At 34.9% G+C, this 17,837-nt stretch overlaps 3 protein-coding genes across 5 annotated transcripts; 2 read left to right on the forward strand and 1 right to left on the reverse strand.

Moving 5' to 3' along the window:
• The first annotated feature begins 34 nt into the window (after window positions 1-34).
• Window positions 35-2,942, forward strand: LOC113493083 (phosphatidylinositol-glycan biosynthesis class W protein-like). The gene has a single exon (XM_026870899.1). The coding sequence runs from the start codon at window positions 319-321 to the stop codon at window positions 1,627-1,629; it is 1,311 nt and encodes a 436-aa protein (XP_026726700.1). The 5' UTR covers window positions 35-318; the 3' UTR covers window positions 1,630-2,942.
• A 1,350-nt stretch (window positions 2,943-4,292) lies between these two features.
• On the reverse strand, window positions 4,293-7,122 carry LOC113493086 (uncharacterized protein C630.12). Its single transcript, XM_026870904.1, has 6 exons — window positions 6,995-7,122; window positions 6,682-6,897; window positions 6,219-6,381; window positions 5,645-5,896; window positions 5,184-5,409; window positions 4,293-4,764 (listed from the first exon to the last, which is right to left on the reverse strand). Exons 1-6 carry the CDS (start codon window positions 7,009-7,011, stop codon window positions 4,571-4,573), a joined length of 1,068 nt encoding a protein of 355 aa, XP_026726705.1. The 5' UTR covers window positions 7,012-7,122; the 3' UTR covers window positions 4,293-4,570.
• A 339-nt stretch (window positions 7,123-7,461) lies between these two features.
• On the forward strand, window positions 7,462-17,734 carry LOC113493087. 3 transcript variants are annotated; one of them, XM_026870905.1, is made up of 4 exons: window positions 7,462-7,930; window positions 12,671-12,770; window positions 13,299-13,480; window positions 14,423-17,734. In XM_026870905.1, exons 1-4 carry the CDS (start codon window positions 7,824-7,826, stop codon window positions 14,748-14,750), a joined length of 717 nt encoding a protein of 238 aa, XP_026726706.1. In that variant the 5' UTR covers window positions 7,462-7,823; the 3' UTR covers window positions 14,751-17,734. The 3 variants fall into 3 exon arrangements, with proteins under 3 accessions (XP_026726706.1, XP_026726707.1, XP_026726708.1); XM_026870906.1 differs by lacking the exon at window positions 7,462-7,930 and adding an exon at window positions 7,946-8,173; XM_026870907.1 differs by lacking the exon at window positions 7,462-7,930 and adding an exon at window positions 8,180-8,395.
• The last annotated feature ends 103 nt before the right edge of the window (window positions 17,735-17,837 follow it).

Consider the following 17,837-nt stretch of genomic DNA (forward strand, 5'->3'; position numbering starts at 1 on the left):
AGAAGATTGTTAAAGAATTTGTCTAAGTGTCTTCTTTATTAAGTGTTGTAACGAGCTTAAGTTAATAATATGTCTGTTGTAACAGAATTGGATTTCATTGTTGAACGAATTTCTTTCTATCAGTGTCATTATATCAGCTGAGTAGCTGACAGTGACACTCTATTGTTTTGGTTTTGAGGTTAGAAGTTATACATTGTTTATCAATGTTAACACTGAACACTATGAAAACGGTCAATTTTGTAGTGATACTGTGTTAGAGACTTACCTAATGAAGACAAAAAATATTTTCACGAACATTTAGTGCTGTAAGCTTTAGCGATGAACTCGACAGAGTATAAGAAGTACCATGAGTCGTTCATGCAGAATAACCACGGCTCCACAGCGGTGCACACCTTCCTGTGTATATTTTTCACCGTACAATGCACTATCTACATTGCTATTAAACAGAGATTCCCGATATGCTGCCAGTATGTCTATGAATACTTGGTATTAGTGCTGCCAATGATAATTGCTCACACAGTTATTCCCGAACATATATACTCGTTAAACATAATAGCATCTGTGATTTTGTTATTCAATCTTTTATTTTCTTATCAGAATGTGTATAAGAAGTTTATGCAGCAAAATGTCTTTCACAATGATAGGTTAGCTTTAATTTCATGTTTAAGAGGACTGACATACCTGATTACTGGGTTATGCATATTAGCAGTTGATTCCCAAGACTTTCCAAGATACTTGGCGAAAACTGAGCGGTTCGGATACAGCCTAATGGATACTGGTGTTGGGTTGTTTGTTATTGTAAGTGGATTAGTTCATAAAGACTTGCGGAAGGAAAGGTTAAGGAAAATTGTAACGGGAAATGTTAAAGTTATATTAATACTGACTATTCTTGGTGTTGGGAGGTTTGTATCTGTGAAACAATTGGACTATCAAGAACATGTCACAGAGTATGGGGTTCATTGGAACTTTTTCTTCACAATAGCAGTTTGTAAGATTATTTCAACAATACTTTTGTACTTCTCAGACCATACCCTATTATTGTGTATAGTTACCTCATTGTTTCATGAGTTCACTTTGTTCTTTGGTCTACAAAACTGGGTGTTTGGTGACAGCCCTCGAGATTCCCTAATATCAGCCAATCGGGAAGGAATTTCCTCCTCCTTGGGATATGTAGCCATTTACCTGTATGGAGTCCATGTAAGATCGTTACTATTACATAAAAGAGTCACTAAATATCACACTCAAATTCAGCTTGTAATTGAAACAATTATAGTATGGTTTTTGATGTATTTTGTGAATTTAGTCCGACCAACTTCTAGAACATTGGCTAATCTTGGATACTGCCTCTATACTGACAGTCTTTTAATATCAATGACAACTGTACTATATTTTGCTACAGTGCTGTATGAACATAAAGATGTATATTTTAGTGTACCATTATTACTTGCACATATAAATAAGAATGGATTATTATATTTCTTGATAGCAAACTTACTGACTGGTGCTATTAATTTATCCATGAGAACTTTATTAGTGCCTAGTATTTTAACTTTTGTGATCTTAAATATTCATATGATTGTCACACTGAGGCTCATAGTGTGTTTGAATTTTCTAGGAATAAGAATATAAATAAAAAAGTGAAGACTGTCGAAACTTCCTCCTCCTAAGTGTTACTTGTATTTAGTTCCGTAAGGGTATTTGAAATAAAACCATAAATAATAACAAATAAAATTTATTAAAATTAGCAATTGCAATTCATATACATTACAGAATACATTTATATAACACTTTATAACAAACTCTACTGACATAAAGTCAAGGCAAGAACAAAACGAAGGTATTAATGTTTATAATAATTAATATCTAAGTACATAGGACTAATATATTTTTAGTTTATAAATGCTTGCGTCATGGAATTAAATACATTCTGGAGCGGTTTATAACCAATGGCAATACAAACTACTAATATAACTGTGCTTGTTAGTGCACCAAAGAAGGGCAATTGAGCAAACAAGCAAATTCTTTCCTTTAATAGACTTCGAAATATATTGGATACATATTCTTTTGTAAACAAAGGAATTTGTAAACAAAACATTTTGGCGATGGTATGAGTTAAAATCTCGTGTGCAATGTGCATTCAAGTGAAGTGTACTGGTAAGTGACGTCACACAGGGTTACTTGCTAGCCCCTTGAATGCATTTAACTTTGTATTTTTTGATAGTGTAACTAATATGTATTAGTGGAGCGCCTGGTGCGTCAAAATCATAGAAACCTCAGACTTCAGTGAATGAATAATTTTTGGTAAACTTTAGTATAAGAAAGAAAATGCCACCTCAACCAAAAAAAATCATTCACTGTAGCAATTTGCCGAGGTCAAAACCCCCAGGCGCTCCACTGTATCCAAAGTTATGTAGAAATCTTTACGATAGATAAATATTATTTTTTTAACGTAAATATATTGCGCAAGCAGTCAAATTAGGCCTTCACCTTCTTTTGGGCATAAATTATCTGACCTGTTGTTTGCCAGAGACTATACAAGTGTAAGCATACATACATATTTAAAACAAAGTTGTTTATATAAAATTTGTTTTGCACATAGATTTGTTTGAACACACATTCTTTTTATAACTAGTCATAATCATAATTTATTTTCATGCTATTTTGATCTCAGTTTACAATTCCTAATATTTTCACAACAATTCCATAAATATTGTAAGAACAAAAAGTTCTCTTTTAACCCTAACCTACTTTAACATTTTATGAGCATTTATGAAAATTTAATCGTTTATCTATTGTGACTTTTCAAGATATTGATCTGGTAAATGCGTCGGCTTATAATTTATTGTATTACTGTAAAACTATTGTCTATACATTCCGTATTCTTGTCCTGTTTCAATTTTTATTATAATTTCAAAATTCATAAAAATATATTATTTTTTCTACTTACAGTCTTTTATTCAAAGTTCATTTTACCAATCCTGAAAATTGTGTAGGTATAATGTCCTTGTTCTTTTCTTAATAAATATTTTGCTAGGATTTTCATTCAGTTCTATAGTATTTTTTCTTGTGTTGCCAGCACTTGGGGAGGTATGGTAATACCAGCATGAGATAAATGCCCCACATAACATTTGGGCATTTTGATCAGGAGGCGGTGACAATTAACTATGATTTGTTTGGTTACTATTTGTGTCTACAATTAGTGTCATCTTAAAACCTTTATAAAGGAATAAACTGGATGTTTACATTACATTAAAATACAATACTATCAGCAGCCAAACACTCAATACAGGTATATAATTGAAGGTCTTAATATTACATGTTAAAAACTGTCCTGATAGTACAAGACAGACTTGGTAGATAAAAGCGTTTTTTTTTATCTTGCCCACTGTGTCCTACGGCTGACCAAAGGCCTACCCCAAATCTTTCTACGATTCTCTATCCTGGGCCCCGTGGAATCAAAACTATTTAAAGAAGATGTAGCTGATAACTGTATAAAAATACCAGTTACTTTTAAAATTGGTATATTTTAAGTACTGTCATGGTAATTCCTTTTTCTATTGTTTTTAAAACTGTTATAATCTGTTTATACTTGACTTTAGGGAATGTCTTTAAGACTTGTTTTGTTTTCCCTATACACATAGGTACAAAGCGAAATAAATCTGTTGGCGAAAATCCTGATATCGATTTTCCTGTCCTTTGAATTAAATTATTATTTAACTAAATTAAAATTCGAGTTATTAGACAGTTCGCTTGTCATTTTTTGGTTCTTTCTTTTCACAGGTTATTTTAGCCAATTAATTTATAATCAATAAAGAGACCATTTCTTAAAACATTAATTTAACAGCCAGTTCTAAATCTATTTTAATAGGTTTTTGTTAATTCCTTGTTAGTTAATTAAAGCTGCTTATTATTTGTAATCAATGGAATACCTAGATTTACTATTAGGTTTAAAGCAATTCCTTAATGATGGTTAGTAATGTAAATACGTATTTTAAAGCATCATGCATATTAGTCACAAGTGTTACAACCGTATTATTTGTCATGCTGCATGAGGCAGTTTCAGGTAGACATATATCTACAACCAAAAATTACTTTAACAACGCTATATAAAAAAAGTATGGTAAAATAATTTAAGTCATCTAAAAACGAATATCAAACCAATACTGTTATGCTACTAATATTACAACCGTGAAAGTTTGTATTTATGGATGTTTGTTATTCTTTCACGCAAAAACCACTGAATGGATTTAGACGAAACTTGGTACACAAATAGTTTATAACTGGGATTAGCAAATATGATAGTTTTTATCCCGATTTCATGTTACTGTGGGATCGTTTTTTATTTATAGCGGGCGGGCCCGCGGGCATCAGCTACTAGTTCAGATAAATGTTAAAAGTGAACTATGATTTGTAAATGTTACTCTTTTTAGTTAATTAAGTGTCTAAAATTACTACAGCGCAGTTTTTTTTACAATTGGTTTTGAATTCAATTCCCAAAAATTTTCTATTTTGTATAGAAATTAAGTCATCAATCATTTCAAGAGTCCAGTCTTATAAATACGTATTAAAACTATAGTCTATCTAAAAGAGGTGACATGTCAGGGGTCATGGTAAGATTTTTGGTTTGTCTGTGCAACAGTCGAGCGGCACAGAAGACCAGGCAGTAAATAAACAGTATGATGAGCATTACTACGTAAAGCATTAGGTAAGGGAACCTTGTTGAGGACCAGAACACTGTGTATCTCATGTGCTGGTTGTTGTTCTCTGAAAATAAGGGTTTGGCTTTATTAATGTTTGTGTATGACGTTAGTAGAATTTGTATGAACGTTGTATTGGAATGCCAAGCCATAAGTCACATATTCGAAGTAGTTGGATTCCCGGCACACATCAGTGGTTTTTCGATTTCATATACGTATTTTTTCGTAATTATTGCTAAAAGGGTGAGGGAAATCATCGTAAGGAAACCAGCAAACCTGTCTGACGTTACTTTTTCTAGAGTGTGTTATGAGACGGGAGATCCCTACGAGCAGTATAATCTCTAAGAGATTGTATATGAATCATAAGAAAATAAGAGGCACAAGTATAAATCATGCAGGAAACCAGTTCTTGAATTCTATCACATAATATCTGCCAGGGCTTCTTTTATTAAGTCCATTTAGAAAAATATATAGAATCCAACTTACCGAGTACCGCAGCGCCGTATCCAATGTAACTAGTCCCCATCCGGTAGGAGCACGTCGGGACATAGATCTCGTATAGTGTCTCCTCATCAAACGACATACTGAGGGTTGACTTCGGAGCGGTGAACCAGTTTGTGACCCTGTTGGTTAGCTCCTTGCTCTGTTTCACGTACTTTGACTCGTGGTCGTGAGCGCAGAAGAATATCTTTGGGTGAATGGCGTTGGATACCTGAAACGTTGAGTAAGAAGTTACATAATTGGGTTTGGTCATGTAAAACAAGTCATACCTGCATGATATAAGGGTGTTTTTTACTTTTACTTCGACTCTAATAATCGTAACTTAGACTTTTCGTTAGGAACTTGTAGCTGTTTGTTTGCGTGGAGCACTTAGAAAGTGGCAAAGGGCTGCTTGTCCCACAAAAAACACTTTACTTGCCTAATTTGTATAATCAAAGAGATTGTACCTTTTTTCCAAACATCTGTCTTGAAGTAACCGGGTAATGTGAGACAACAATCCTAAAGTTCTTCTGTGTGTCTTCATCCTCGTCAGTGCTTGATGGGAACGTGTGTGTGATAGCATTCACTTTATAGAAGGAAACATTCCCGAACGTTATCACGGAGGGTTGCTCGAATACGCTCTCGAACTCGGCTACCTTATCACCGCGAATTGGTTCGTTTTCACCGCCAATGTCGTTGTCGCCTGGCACCCACACTTGCTGGAAAAGTTAATTTAATTTTGTGATCTTAACGTATTTTCAGTTGAGTGCTTTTTTCCTTTTAAAACAGAAAGTGACTAACAAAATTAAGTATTGCTTACTTAGTTTCATGTCCTAAAATGGATGGGTTGTATCAAACCTTATAAGTAAAAACAGCTTGAATGTAGGTACCCTCCAAATAATTTTCTGTCTATATTATAATTCAAAAAATAGCATGGTATACCTGACATAAGTCACCAGAACCCTGACACAAAAACACCAGAAAGCTACTCAAGGAATGGTATAGTTTTATTTACTTCTTATTAGTTAGAGGAATACTGACCACAGCAGGATAATCCCATTCAAATATATTAGAGAGTCTTTTGACGTAACCATGGAACTGTGGCATTGTGGCGATGGAACCCTCATCCATGAGGTCTCCGAGATACACCAAGACATCAGGCTTGAAGTACTTCGCTACTACTTGGAATGTTGACTTTAAGTAGCTGTAATTTTAACATTAAAACAAAGAGAGTCATGAATGAACTGTTGGTACAATGATCTGTTGAAATTAACTAATTTGAATGGTTTAGCATATTGTTTAAATACTTATACCAGGGCTTTGAAGTGCTATGAAGAAGACAGTTTAACTTGAACCATAACAATATAGCTTAGGCGCAAATACTATAATATTCTTGTGTTCGGTTTTGAACAGTTACTTTAGGTAAATTAGATGTTTCCTCTATAGGGGTAATTTTGATCTGTTTCGTAAAAGTAAGTATGAAGTACATAATATTTCTCCGTACCGATCACTGTCCCAATTAAAGAGGTAGCTGAGAGGAGGAGGGACGGCCAAATCACCCTGTATCTGTGGATCAGCTATAAATAGTATCTTGGTACAAGTGGAGTCATGTTTACTGCACTCCAAGTCCGTCCAGTACTGCTGCTGAACGAGGTAGATGAACCATTCGCAGTAAATCACAGCTCCAAAAAACGCTGCTAATATGTACTTCACCGTCGTACTACCGTAAACAAAGATACATTAAAAATTATTTACGGTAACACAATTTAGTAAAAATCAACAGGTTCGGGACTAGAATTTAAGTCCGATAATCTTACCTTCGTCTTAAATACATTTTAAATAATTTTACGATCTATATCAATCTAAACTAAAACACTAATTCCATAACGAAAATTAAAAACATCCCTAAAAGTCTAGTCAAAACAACACGTGCGAATTTCATTTTACGTTATTCTTCATATACAAAATTTTCTTCAATAGCTACAAAGCTTAATGCCCCTGATATTCAAAAATGTGCTTAAAATTTTACACATGTAAAACATCTTTTATATGACACGACTTGAGCAATTTTACATAACTTTTTGTTAAGACTTCGATAACTTTATGCAATATAAAACTACTGAATGGCCAACGTATTGCAGCAAACGGAACGTACATGTAAAACGATTGTTGACATTGATATAGCTTCAATCATAATTAATGTACTGTAATTCGTAAACATTACATTATTTACCCAACAATTTAATATACCACCATCACGTTACTTCAGAGAAACATTTCCGAGATGCAAAACGTTAATTAAATTCAAATAACATTGAAATTCAGATAAGACTATGCTTAAAAATAAGGAGAGCCAGCGATAAAAAAATAATTTTGAACGCTACTCTATTGCGGCGATTTGACAGGTCAGCTTCGAGCCACTTTTTAGCTTTCCGAGTAGCGTATTTTCATTTTATTTTGTGTTATCCTTTCATTTACGCGTAATAAATAACATGTATGTAGTTGTAATAGTAGTGTGATTTGTTTATTAGACTATATATAAGTGCACTTACAGTGTTACATAAACAGTAGAGGGCTAATCGTTTCGGCAATCCTGATGCATATAACTACATAGTACGTCAGTGAACGAATGGTGGCATTAAGATAATGGATGTGGATGCTCCTAACATATTAAAAAGGTGCAGCAGTGCACCGTTAATCAATGAGGCAGCCTCTACGGTGGCCACATCGCCCACGACGAACGTAGCTCCCAGGTAAAGTAATATGTAAGGAACACGCCTCCTACGGAGCGATATAGTTGTTGCTACGCTGCTTACCTATTTTTGACAGCTGCTGAGGTCGCCAGTGGGTGCTGTGCCCGTATTTAGCGATGTTTGTGCATTATTCACAGTGTATACTATAATATTATCATTACTGGTTGATTGTATATTGTTATGGTAAAAGTGCTGTAGCTTGGCGTCATTTTTCAGTGTTGAGTTGCGGTGTATTGACAATGTGTAAGTATTGCACTTAATGCTGAGCTATCAACTTGATGTTGGTCTAAATATTTTGTGTGCTCCATGTTTTTAGTACTTAGCATTTTTTAATTGCCTGAACAATTACTGTTATCAAGCTTTAATAATTAAGTCCTGTTTGTGATAAGTGTTGGAGTATTTACTTTTATTTTTTGTGTTGAACTAAGTTTTTAATTAAAGTTTGCTCAGTGATTTACTGTCTAGGTATCTTGCATGACATAGTTAATTAGTATTTTTTCTCTATTTATAGACGAGCATGAGCATAATTAAGACATTAGTTTTAATTATTTTTACTGATTTTATTTGGACTTATGTTGATATAACATAAACAGGTTTAATCATAATTGTTATTTGCTTGCAAGTCCATCAATCATTATTAATTATTGGTAGGTCATTCTGTTCACAATGTAAACAAATGGAGTTTATTGCAAAAAAAAACAAGAATTATAATTGCAGTATTTTTAATGGAGTCTGAATAGGGAAGTATAAACAACATTGATATTAGAGTTAATAAATAGGAGTCACAAAAAGTAAACTGAAAAATCTTAATTGAAATGTTTACTTTTAAATAATGAAAACAATGATATTAATTTCCATATCATTCAAGAACAATTAAGCACTAAAATTCTTTAAATTTTTGCTCATTTCACCTATTCATTTGATTAAAAGTAACAACTTATCAATCTAGAGAATGCCGTCAAATTAACTATTGATAAATATCATATTCTGATAATGATGGCAGACATCTAAGAATTTGTCTGATAAATTCATGTAACTCATGAATTGTGAATAATGCTATGCATATTAATTTTACTAAGATACTCAATATTTGCCTGTATCCATATGCAATTTTCTGATAATTTTTTGATACAATTTGAAAAGCAAGAGCTGATTATGATTTGTCGAGTAAATGTTAAATAAATCCTGTACTAACCAACTAATGCTTATGGTACTAAAATACAGTCTGTAAATGGACCTGTGCTGGGCAAAAATCTCTTGTCTCATAGAAGAGTCAGTGAGGAATCAGTAGATAAATTTAAGTATTGTAAATACTCTATTTCTTCATTTATATTGTGTTGCATGTGAGACTTTCGTGGTTTACAGGCCAATGAGATACTTTAAATTCTGTCCTCATTTATAGTTAGCACCAATAATGGTACTAATACATTGATTAGATACATGTTAAATGATAAATCAGTTTTGTATGTGTTAGATGTGGCACTTGTCAAGAATGTTTCACAAGTTGGTGGTTTGTGGAAACAAGTAATATATTTTTATCCTACCATATTTTTCTCATGCCTAAAGATTGTTTGTGGTTTAAGCAAGAATTGCAGGGATATTAAAGTCTTACATCTTTATGTATTGTTTTCGACATTCATTCTACTTAATATTTGTCTGGCAAAACAATATTGGGTGCATGCCAGCATAGGTAAAGGTGTGGTTTGGCCATACTTGGAGGACATTATTTTAATCAGATTCTATAAATTTTAAGTCTACAGAATGAAGTGTCTTGTCTTTTTAACATTTCTTCTGCCCAATAAGTCTCAAGAGGTTTAACAAATAGAATAAAAAGCGGAAAATTGTTTTCTAGAATCATTCGATAATTTCTTATCAACCTTGTTTGCAGATTATTATTTTTTATTGTGACAAATAGGTGTTCCTAGATCTTTATATTGTTATTGAGATTTTTGACTTAATCATCAAGGTATAAACTAGATTTTCTCTACTTCTTCCCCCTTGTGTTCTTATGGTATTCTCTATCAGGAAATTAGGAGAGTACTAAGTGCTTCTCCCATTTGACGGTATGCGTATTGATAGTCTGTCAACAGAGTTATTTAAAAAAATAACTGAAAACCAATCTTTGTGCACGAAGATTTCACAGTCAGGTTTACAGGTAGTCTACATTCGTTGATCACCGCGTGACTTCACGCATGCACACAAGTGTCTCCATTCCGAGATCGTGACAGATAGCATGGCCAGTGATATAGATCGAATGGAATAGTATATTGTAAACATTGACTAATTGTTATTGCTGCACGCAACACTGTCCGTGTTGTTATTGTCCCACGACGCCGTGTGTTATGGTATCGGAATATACGTGTTTAATAAGCATCTAGTTTGTCGCTCTGTTTATTCAAATCTAGTTTAGAAAGCCATGTAAGGAGTAGTATGACATTAACACGCAGCGGATGGAAATACCAAGAGCTTCTATTACCACGATTTCCTTAATGTAACATTACGCAGTGCAGCTACGCTATGACCATCAGGACACACCGATTGGGGCGGCACCCATACGGCTGTATCCTGTTCCACGCTCTCATTGAATTTCGACGCGGAGATTCTATCTGACACTGTGTTTTTGCGTTGTTGAAATTACATGACCACATATCCAAAAACATTAGTTTCGTAGATCGATATGCATCATAGTTCACTTCACAAGTCATCAGGTGAACAGCTTGCCTATTTTAACTATCATATAAAACTAAAAACATAGGTACGTTTATTTGAAATTCTTTCCAGCCATAATGTAGAAACTCATTGTGAGGTAACTTTGGTGTTATCGCATAATTCTTAAGCGCATAAAACCGAGCCCTATTTCCCTGCGCCAATCGGGTCGACACAATTCTTTATGTTAATGTTCGTCGTAAAATATTGCATAAATATTATTTTAATTACGCATTAGTATACATGTGTTGTGCAACTGTTTTTGGTTTTTCTGGAAGCCTCGAAGTAGTTGAAAAATCTTACTTAATTTTGGCGCATTTTTTCGTAGAGGCTCGTTGTATATTCTGCACTTAGGCGACCTTAATATTTTATGGAACATTTCCGTATGGAGTTCGTCTACAAAAATGAACGTGACGCTTTATGTTACACTAAGGACTAATAAAAAAAATCGGATGTAAATTTATATGGGGGTACGACGCGGTCCGGATAGGATATAAAAACTTTGAGACCAGGCTTTCCTTGTATTTTACTAAATGGGCATCTCGAAAACAAAGGTTACATTTAGTCCATAATTTCAATTCGTTGTTATTTAAGTTAATTTTCGTGAATTTTCATTTCATTATTGAAATATCCTTTGATAAATTTGATTAGTAAGTATATCACCTTTCAACATTATTATTAGATGTACGTGTTTACAGAACGAACAATTGTACCTGAACAGTTTTCCAGTTTACGAATTCAGTGCATAAATTCGTCACTCATTCATATGGAAATACGAAATGTAGCACAAACTGCAAATAAATACAAATTGAGGCTCCCGTTCTCTGCGGAGACGTAAATCTAAATATTACTTTGTGTTTTTGTTCGCTGTTTCGCTTCGAGTTTCATCGTCTCAGAACTCTTTTCTACTCAAATAAAGATAACAACAATACGTGGAAAGTTTGTGAGTAACTTACCTCCTTGGAGAATATTGCAAATCATAGATTGTAGTTTATCATTCTGCTCTGGACCTAATCTTCAGAATCTTTTATTTGTTTTAATTAGTCTAAAATATCCTGTTGCTCGATTATTGAAACAATGTGGTTGTTTTCCTCCTAAGATTTCAGACAGCTATGAAATATAGATGTTAGTTATGTAGATAGTTCTATTTGCCAAAGTCCGATAGTCGATGTCCGATGTTACACGGACAGTTGCTTTGTAATCTAATTGAGTGCGCGTGGTTCAATTGTTAGCAATTCGCTCGCAGCTCGCTGGTGGTGTGCAAGATTGCACAAAATTACCCTCCGTCAATTGTCGTTGGCACCGGGTTCATAGTTCAGGGGCCGTGATATTAAGTATTCAGCATATGGCTCGTACACACAGTGATAGAGGAGGATGTACTTTTAAAGTAGGACTATCCTCTCCGGGACTTGTATGTAACAGGCAAAATTCAAAAATGTTTCATATTATTTAGGTTAGACTTGTTAACATTTAACAAGTTAGCTAAGTTAAATGTACAACCAAATAGCAATTGCAATAAATAATTGGGCAAAAAATGTAATTTTTAATATGTTTTAATTTACTATCAATGCCAAAAGACTCAGAGCAAAACCTATATTTAATGAAGGACGACTTGTTAGTGGTACTCGTTATAACATCGATAATCGAAATAAAGTTAATAGATAGGCATCAATATTATGATTGCGGTAAACGTGATACACATGAATATACTTCAGACACAAAAAATATTTTATCTATTTATTGTTTCAATAAAACCATTTTACAATATAGGAGTGTTCTCACAATTTCTCATGTCTTTATCACTTGCAAATGGACGAAATGTGGGTAGATTTGTTGTAAGATAAAATCGACTTAATAATTAAGAAACATATCAAGAATATGTTTCTCTCTGAATGTAATGAAAAATTAAGGATATGAAGTTGAGGTCTCTTTTTTTGGTTTTGTCTAGAACCAGCGTCTTAGCTACGAAAAAGAAGAACGAAATGTCTGAAATAATTAGGTACGTAACTTATAAATAAATATCCCTTGTTACAGGAATACGTCGATCTTCAGCATGTTCTCAAATAACAACCTGACGCGCACGCGCAGACATAGCGGCACTTTCGGACCTGTCACCTCACCAGTCAACGTAACGGTGAGTATAAAAAACCTTAGCCAAAAATAAAAGGAATGGATATTTACATCCATTTTTAGATATCTACTTTAAAACCTAGTATCGCATCTCAATTTATTCAGAAGGCAAAATAACTATTAGTTCTCTGTTTTCCCCTTTATACCGTTATTTTTCCAAATCAAAACTTAAGCCACCATCTTTCAACGGTAGACTTTGTTTACAGTACCTATCCTTTGTTGTCGTTGAACCTTTAGAACGACGAATCACTCACGTCAATCTTCATGACTAGGCCCCGATAGAAACTTATAGAGATTGACGTAAGAGCAGTTAGGTCACCCAGGATCGTAGAGCCTGACAATAAAAAAAAATAAGCTACCTAATAGAGCATTTTAAGAACTTTTGGTCCAGTAGTCCTTTTTCAGCAGTAAAATTTTGTAATGTTTATGTCATTTTAGTTCGCGTTTAATAACTACGTTAGTGATTTGATGTGTCTGCATGATTATAAAAGTGGAATGTTTGTAAAACAGGGTGGTTATTTGTTGCACACAGAGCTCGTGGGCGCGGATGGCTCCCCGCGTCAACCAGCTGCGCGCCGAGGAGTGCGCTGACGTCAGCAACACGCGTGAGGTCGCGCACGAGAGGGAGATCCATACCGCCATGCAGATGGGCCAGTCCTGCGAGGACCTCACCCTAGTGGGCGGACTAGCCAACTCTCCTACTAGAATACCTAGGTACATACTAATTTATGCTACATTTCTTTTACATACATACATTAATTTAAGAGATGACAAGCCTCAGTAGACCAAGATTACAACGCCGTTAGACTAATATCTAAGGAAGTGGTCTGCATAAAAAGTGGAGCAAGATTTTTTAGTTTACCCTAAGGTCAGGGTTTGTCTTCCTCACTAGACTATTTAATTTCGTCTTCACTCATCCCCACCGACAAAAGGCGCATGACTAGTTATAGTTTCGAAAACAAATACTAGGTACTTTCATGTTCGTAAATAATAGGTAAGTTATAAGATGACTTTTATCATTATCTGATTTCAAGCCCAACCTTTAAAACTTTGAAATGTATCTTAATACGCACTTACTCCTTAATATCGGTAATTATTATGATATTGATGCTATCAACGACACGTGAATACGAACAATTACATAAGATATCTGTTGTTATGCGACGAGGCCTACATTACTTGGTAGATTACAACAAGATAGCTGGTTATTTTCGGTAAAGCCAATTGAGGGAATGTTTTTACTCTATGTCAATGTCAGATAATGCTAACTTGACGTCGAGACTAGATAAGTAGTTTTGAAAATTTTGCTAATGCGACGCTAAAACCTTGCGATAAGTGACTATCAGATCGCACCAAACCATTATCAAGGAAACTGTCAATTGTACTTATTTATAAAGTTCTTTCTTCTGCCCTTATATTTTGTTATTAAAACGGCACATGGGCTTTTTTATGTATGCCAAGTAACACGTAATAAATTTTTATCTATCTATGTTTGTATGATGTTGGTACTTTCTTAATTATAATCTTAATATCGGTTTAAAGAACCAAGTACTTGAGCGCCGATAGACGTGCCCTGATATTCAGATGATTATCAGGGCACGTATCTACGTGTTCGAAACAATCCATTGCTATAGGAATGCTATCGCGAACTTGCAGGTTTTCTCCCGTGGTGTCGCCGTCGCCCACGCGGAAGTACACGACGCGGCGGAGCCTGTCGCCCATCGCGATCCGCGCGTCCAGCTTCAGCCCGGTGAGCCGGCCCTCCATGCTGCCGGGCAAGCGGCGCTGCGACGAGGCGGACTCGCCGCTGTCCAAGCGCATGTGCACGTCGGAGCGGCTGACGCCGTCCACGCCGGGCACGCCCGACTCCGACTCGCTGGAGTGCACGTTCCGCCCCGTGTCGCCGCGCGCGCAGCCCATGAACGAGTGCTCGCACGAGTCCACCGACGTCCAGGAGAACCACAAGTCGTCTAACCCTAGCTAATAGTGTCTCATCTGAGTGTTTCTCAGTTCGAGTTGACGGGTTTGCGTGAAGATCTTTTTATTATTGTATCGCTCTTGCCAACGTTCCCGGATTAACAGTCCAGTTATTTATAAAATGGATGTAAATCTTTAGCATCTAGACTTAGTAGCTTTTATAAATTTACCACATAAGATCTGGTTTTAATAAGAATATTTACGCAAAGTCGTCAACAAACCACGGGTTTTATTGGTTTACGATACTAAAGCATCTCTTAACAACGTATGTTATAGTATAGAAAGCGATTATAAACCTAGTGTAATGTTCATAGGGTTCAAATTTCGTGTATTTGTTCCGATACAGTAGCCTACCACGTTGGTTCCTAACGAACTTGAAATTATTAACGTAGTTTTATAGGAACGAACTGTAAAACGCTCTAATCGACACTTGGGTTATTCAGGGCATCACTATCATCATATTGGGCCAGTCACGTTAGTTGTCGTGTTCATCTGCTCTGAAACAAGGGTCGTGTGAGGCGGTCTTACGCGAGTGCCCTATTGTTAGCCAAAGCATCCAAAACTTTATTGTAAATATAATTAGATGCGTTCACATGTATAGAACGCGTAATGTATATAATTTATGTTTAAGTTAGTGTAGTTACACTCGAAGGCGTGTAGGTATTATAGCAGGACGCGATGTACTCGTGTAGTTTCGCTGTAGTCATTGGTATTAAGGGGGATATGTTCCGTGTATGATTACGCAATCTCATTCAATTAATTGATTTTTTTTATAATTCTTTAAGAATTACATAATTCTATCATATCATGTACATAATGTTTTATAGAAATTATCTCCTGGTAGCTTGTAATCTGTAGTCTCCTAAAGAAAGTAGGTAGGTGTGCCAGATATTCATAGGCAGTCTTTGATTAGTGATTTATAATAAAAATATATTCTGACAATAACTTGTGCAAGCATATACGGAACATATCTTTTGATAGCTTGATTTGCCCTTGTTGGCAAATATAATGCAGGTTTTAGTAGGCGAAGTTGTAAGCTGGTGTTTTGGACGATTCTGATGGAGCTTGTGTCGAATATTTCTGTGATTTGAGGGTATTTGTGAAACGGCTCGCATTACTCTGGTGACTCCGAAAATATTGATGATCTGCTAAAGAAAACATTTTGCCACTTAAAAATAGAAATAGATGGTGTAGACATGCCATTGATAAAGTATATAGGTTTTGTTTATATATCGAAGTGTGATTCTCCCGATATTTCATGTTATTTTGCACAAAGTTTTAATTGTAATATTTTGCGCTGGAAAATATGCGAGCTGGGTAGTAATGATTGAATTTATCCGCCGATTGTATTTAAGTTTAACCAAATGTCGCTATTACTGACGAATATGAGAACGTTCTTCTGTTACACTAAAGTCTATAAGGCAAGTCTGAAGGTAGCCAAACCGTTATGGTATACCAGAGAGGTCTTTCTATTAAGATCATCGAAAGTAACATTTTTACTACTGTTAACTTAAATCTTTTTAGTAGCTAGTCTAAATGGTCTAAGTCACCACCTTCGTAGATCCACATAGATACAAGTCAATATCAAAAAGCCCTCTAAAGCTGTTAAGGAACATGGCATTCGTGATTCGACTCAGGTGATTTCTTTTGAGATGCGCTATAAATGTTTGGTTTTTCAATGCTGTAATCCAGGTTAAAATACCTCAGTACTTCAATAGCCTATTCAAACAGTTATTTTCAATGTAAAAGATCTCAACTTTTCAAAGAGCTTGGGCCTATAAAGCTAATATTCTTTGGCCACTATTCGTATAGCAGCCATAGTAACTGTTTTGTTAACCATTACATTCACTTTCCACAAACCCTTATAAATTCGTTTAGATTTTAATTATAGGTGTTTAAAATTTGTAAATAATTAATTTTATTTATTCCGGCTGATCTGCCAGTTTTAGTGCAATATGTTTAGGCTCTGTGGTACATCTTAACGCGTATGGCCTCATATGCCTTATATAATGTTTCAATAGGAAATGTGATCTATATTATTTTAGCTATAGGTGGTCTAACTTCTATGCATCTTAGATCTATGCGAATTGTAATAAGTTCAGAAAGCGGAGAAAGAAACGACTGCTTCGAATCTGCACCGAAGTGGTGAAGGCACATTTATGGTGGAAAAGTTGTGATTTCAACACTGGTAATATGATATGCACGTCACGATTCAACGTAGTTTGAAAGTCAGTATAGATTTATTCACTTCAGTTTTACAGCTAGTACTGAGAAATAGAGAATAGTGTGTATGAGGTTCTGGGTTACTTAATAACTATGGAAATATGAACTTTTATATAAAGCAACTTTGGTGCAGATTTTGCAAACAGCCAGTAAACTTGTAATGCTTGTCTTTAAACAACGTCAGTGCTATGTTAATCAATTTAAGAAGGCGTCCACTGATATGATTCATCTCAATAATTGTAAATACGTTCAAATTGAGCCATGGCGACATGAATAATTAATTGAATATATATTGTGATAGATATTTGATGAATGAAATGTTATTTTTGTAACAAAACTAATTGCTAGTTGACGGAAATGAATCGTTTGTCTTGAATTACCTCACGGTTGCTATCGTGACCAAGGGGTGTTACGATGAGCTGAGGATTACCAAAGTTTACACTGATTTGTAATACAACGGCATCAAAACTTTTAGAAATGTCAAATTGAATTGCCAGCTTTTTGATAACCACAATCTGTAGGTAATGTAGATTTTTTTACTGAAGCCATCGTAAAGCCCCTGTTGATGCATTTTGTTAATATAGTTTGTGCTATGTATGTAAGTTATACCAACGTTTATGCCCGGCATCTTGTCCCACGAGCGTGTTTACCTATCGAAGTATAAGTAGGTATTGATTCGTAATTTTTTGTATGTATTAGTCAATACAGGTTTGACTACTGGAAAAACCATTTTGTTTTCAAGTGTGATTAAATCACAACATGAATAATTTACTTTGTTTTATTTGTTTGCGTTGAATTATTTGCAAGTACTTGATCTTGCACCGCGAGCCTTCCTATGATGACTATGACGAATCAATTTAGAATTTATGTG

The sequence above is a fragment of the Trichoplusia ni genome, chromosome 4 (assembly GCF_003590095.1).
Source record: "Trichoplusia ni isolate ovarian cell line Hi5 chromosome 4, tn1, whole genome shotgun sequence".
Classification (NCBI taxonomy): Eukaryota; Metazoa; Arthropoda; class Insecta; order Lepidoptera; family Noctuidae; genus Trichoplusia; species Trichoplusia ni.

Coding starts and splice junctions, on each gene's coding strand:
- LOC113493083 (XM_026870899.1), top strand. CDS start 319: ATGAACTCGACAGAGTATAAGAAGTACCATGAGTCGTTCATGCAGAAT.
- LOC113493086 (XM_026870904.1), bottom strand. Junction 6,382..6,681: donor TTTAATTGGGACAGTGATCG/GTACGGAGAAAT, acceptor TTAAAATTACAG/CTACTTAAAGTCAACATTCC. Junction 5,410..5,644: donor GACAGATGTTTGGAAAAAAG/GTACAATCTCTT, acceptor TCAACGTTTCAG/GTATCCAACGCCATTCACCC.
- LOC113493087 (XM_026870905.1), top strand. CDS start 7,824: ATGGATGTGGATGCTCCTAACATATTAAAAAGGTGCAGCAGTGCACCG. Junction 7,931..12,670: donor ACGACGAACGTAGCTCCCAG/GTAAAGTAATAT, acceptor CCCTTGTTACAG/GAATACGTCGATCTTCAGCA. Junction 13,481..14,422: donor TCTCCTACTAGAATACCTAG/GTACATACTAAT, acceptor GCGAACTTGCAG/GTTTTCTCCCGTGGTGTCGC.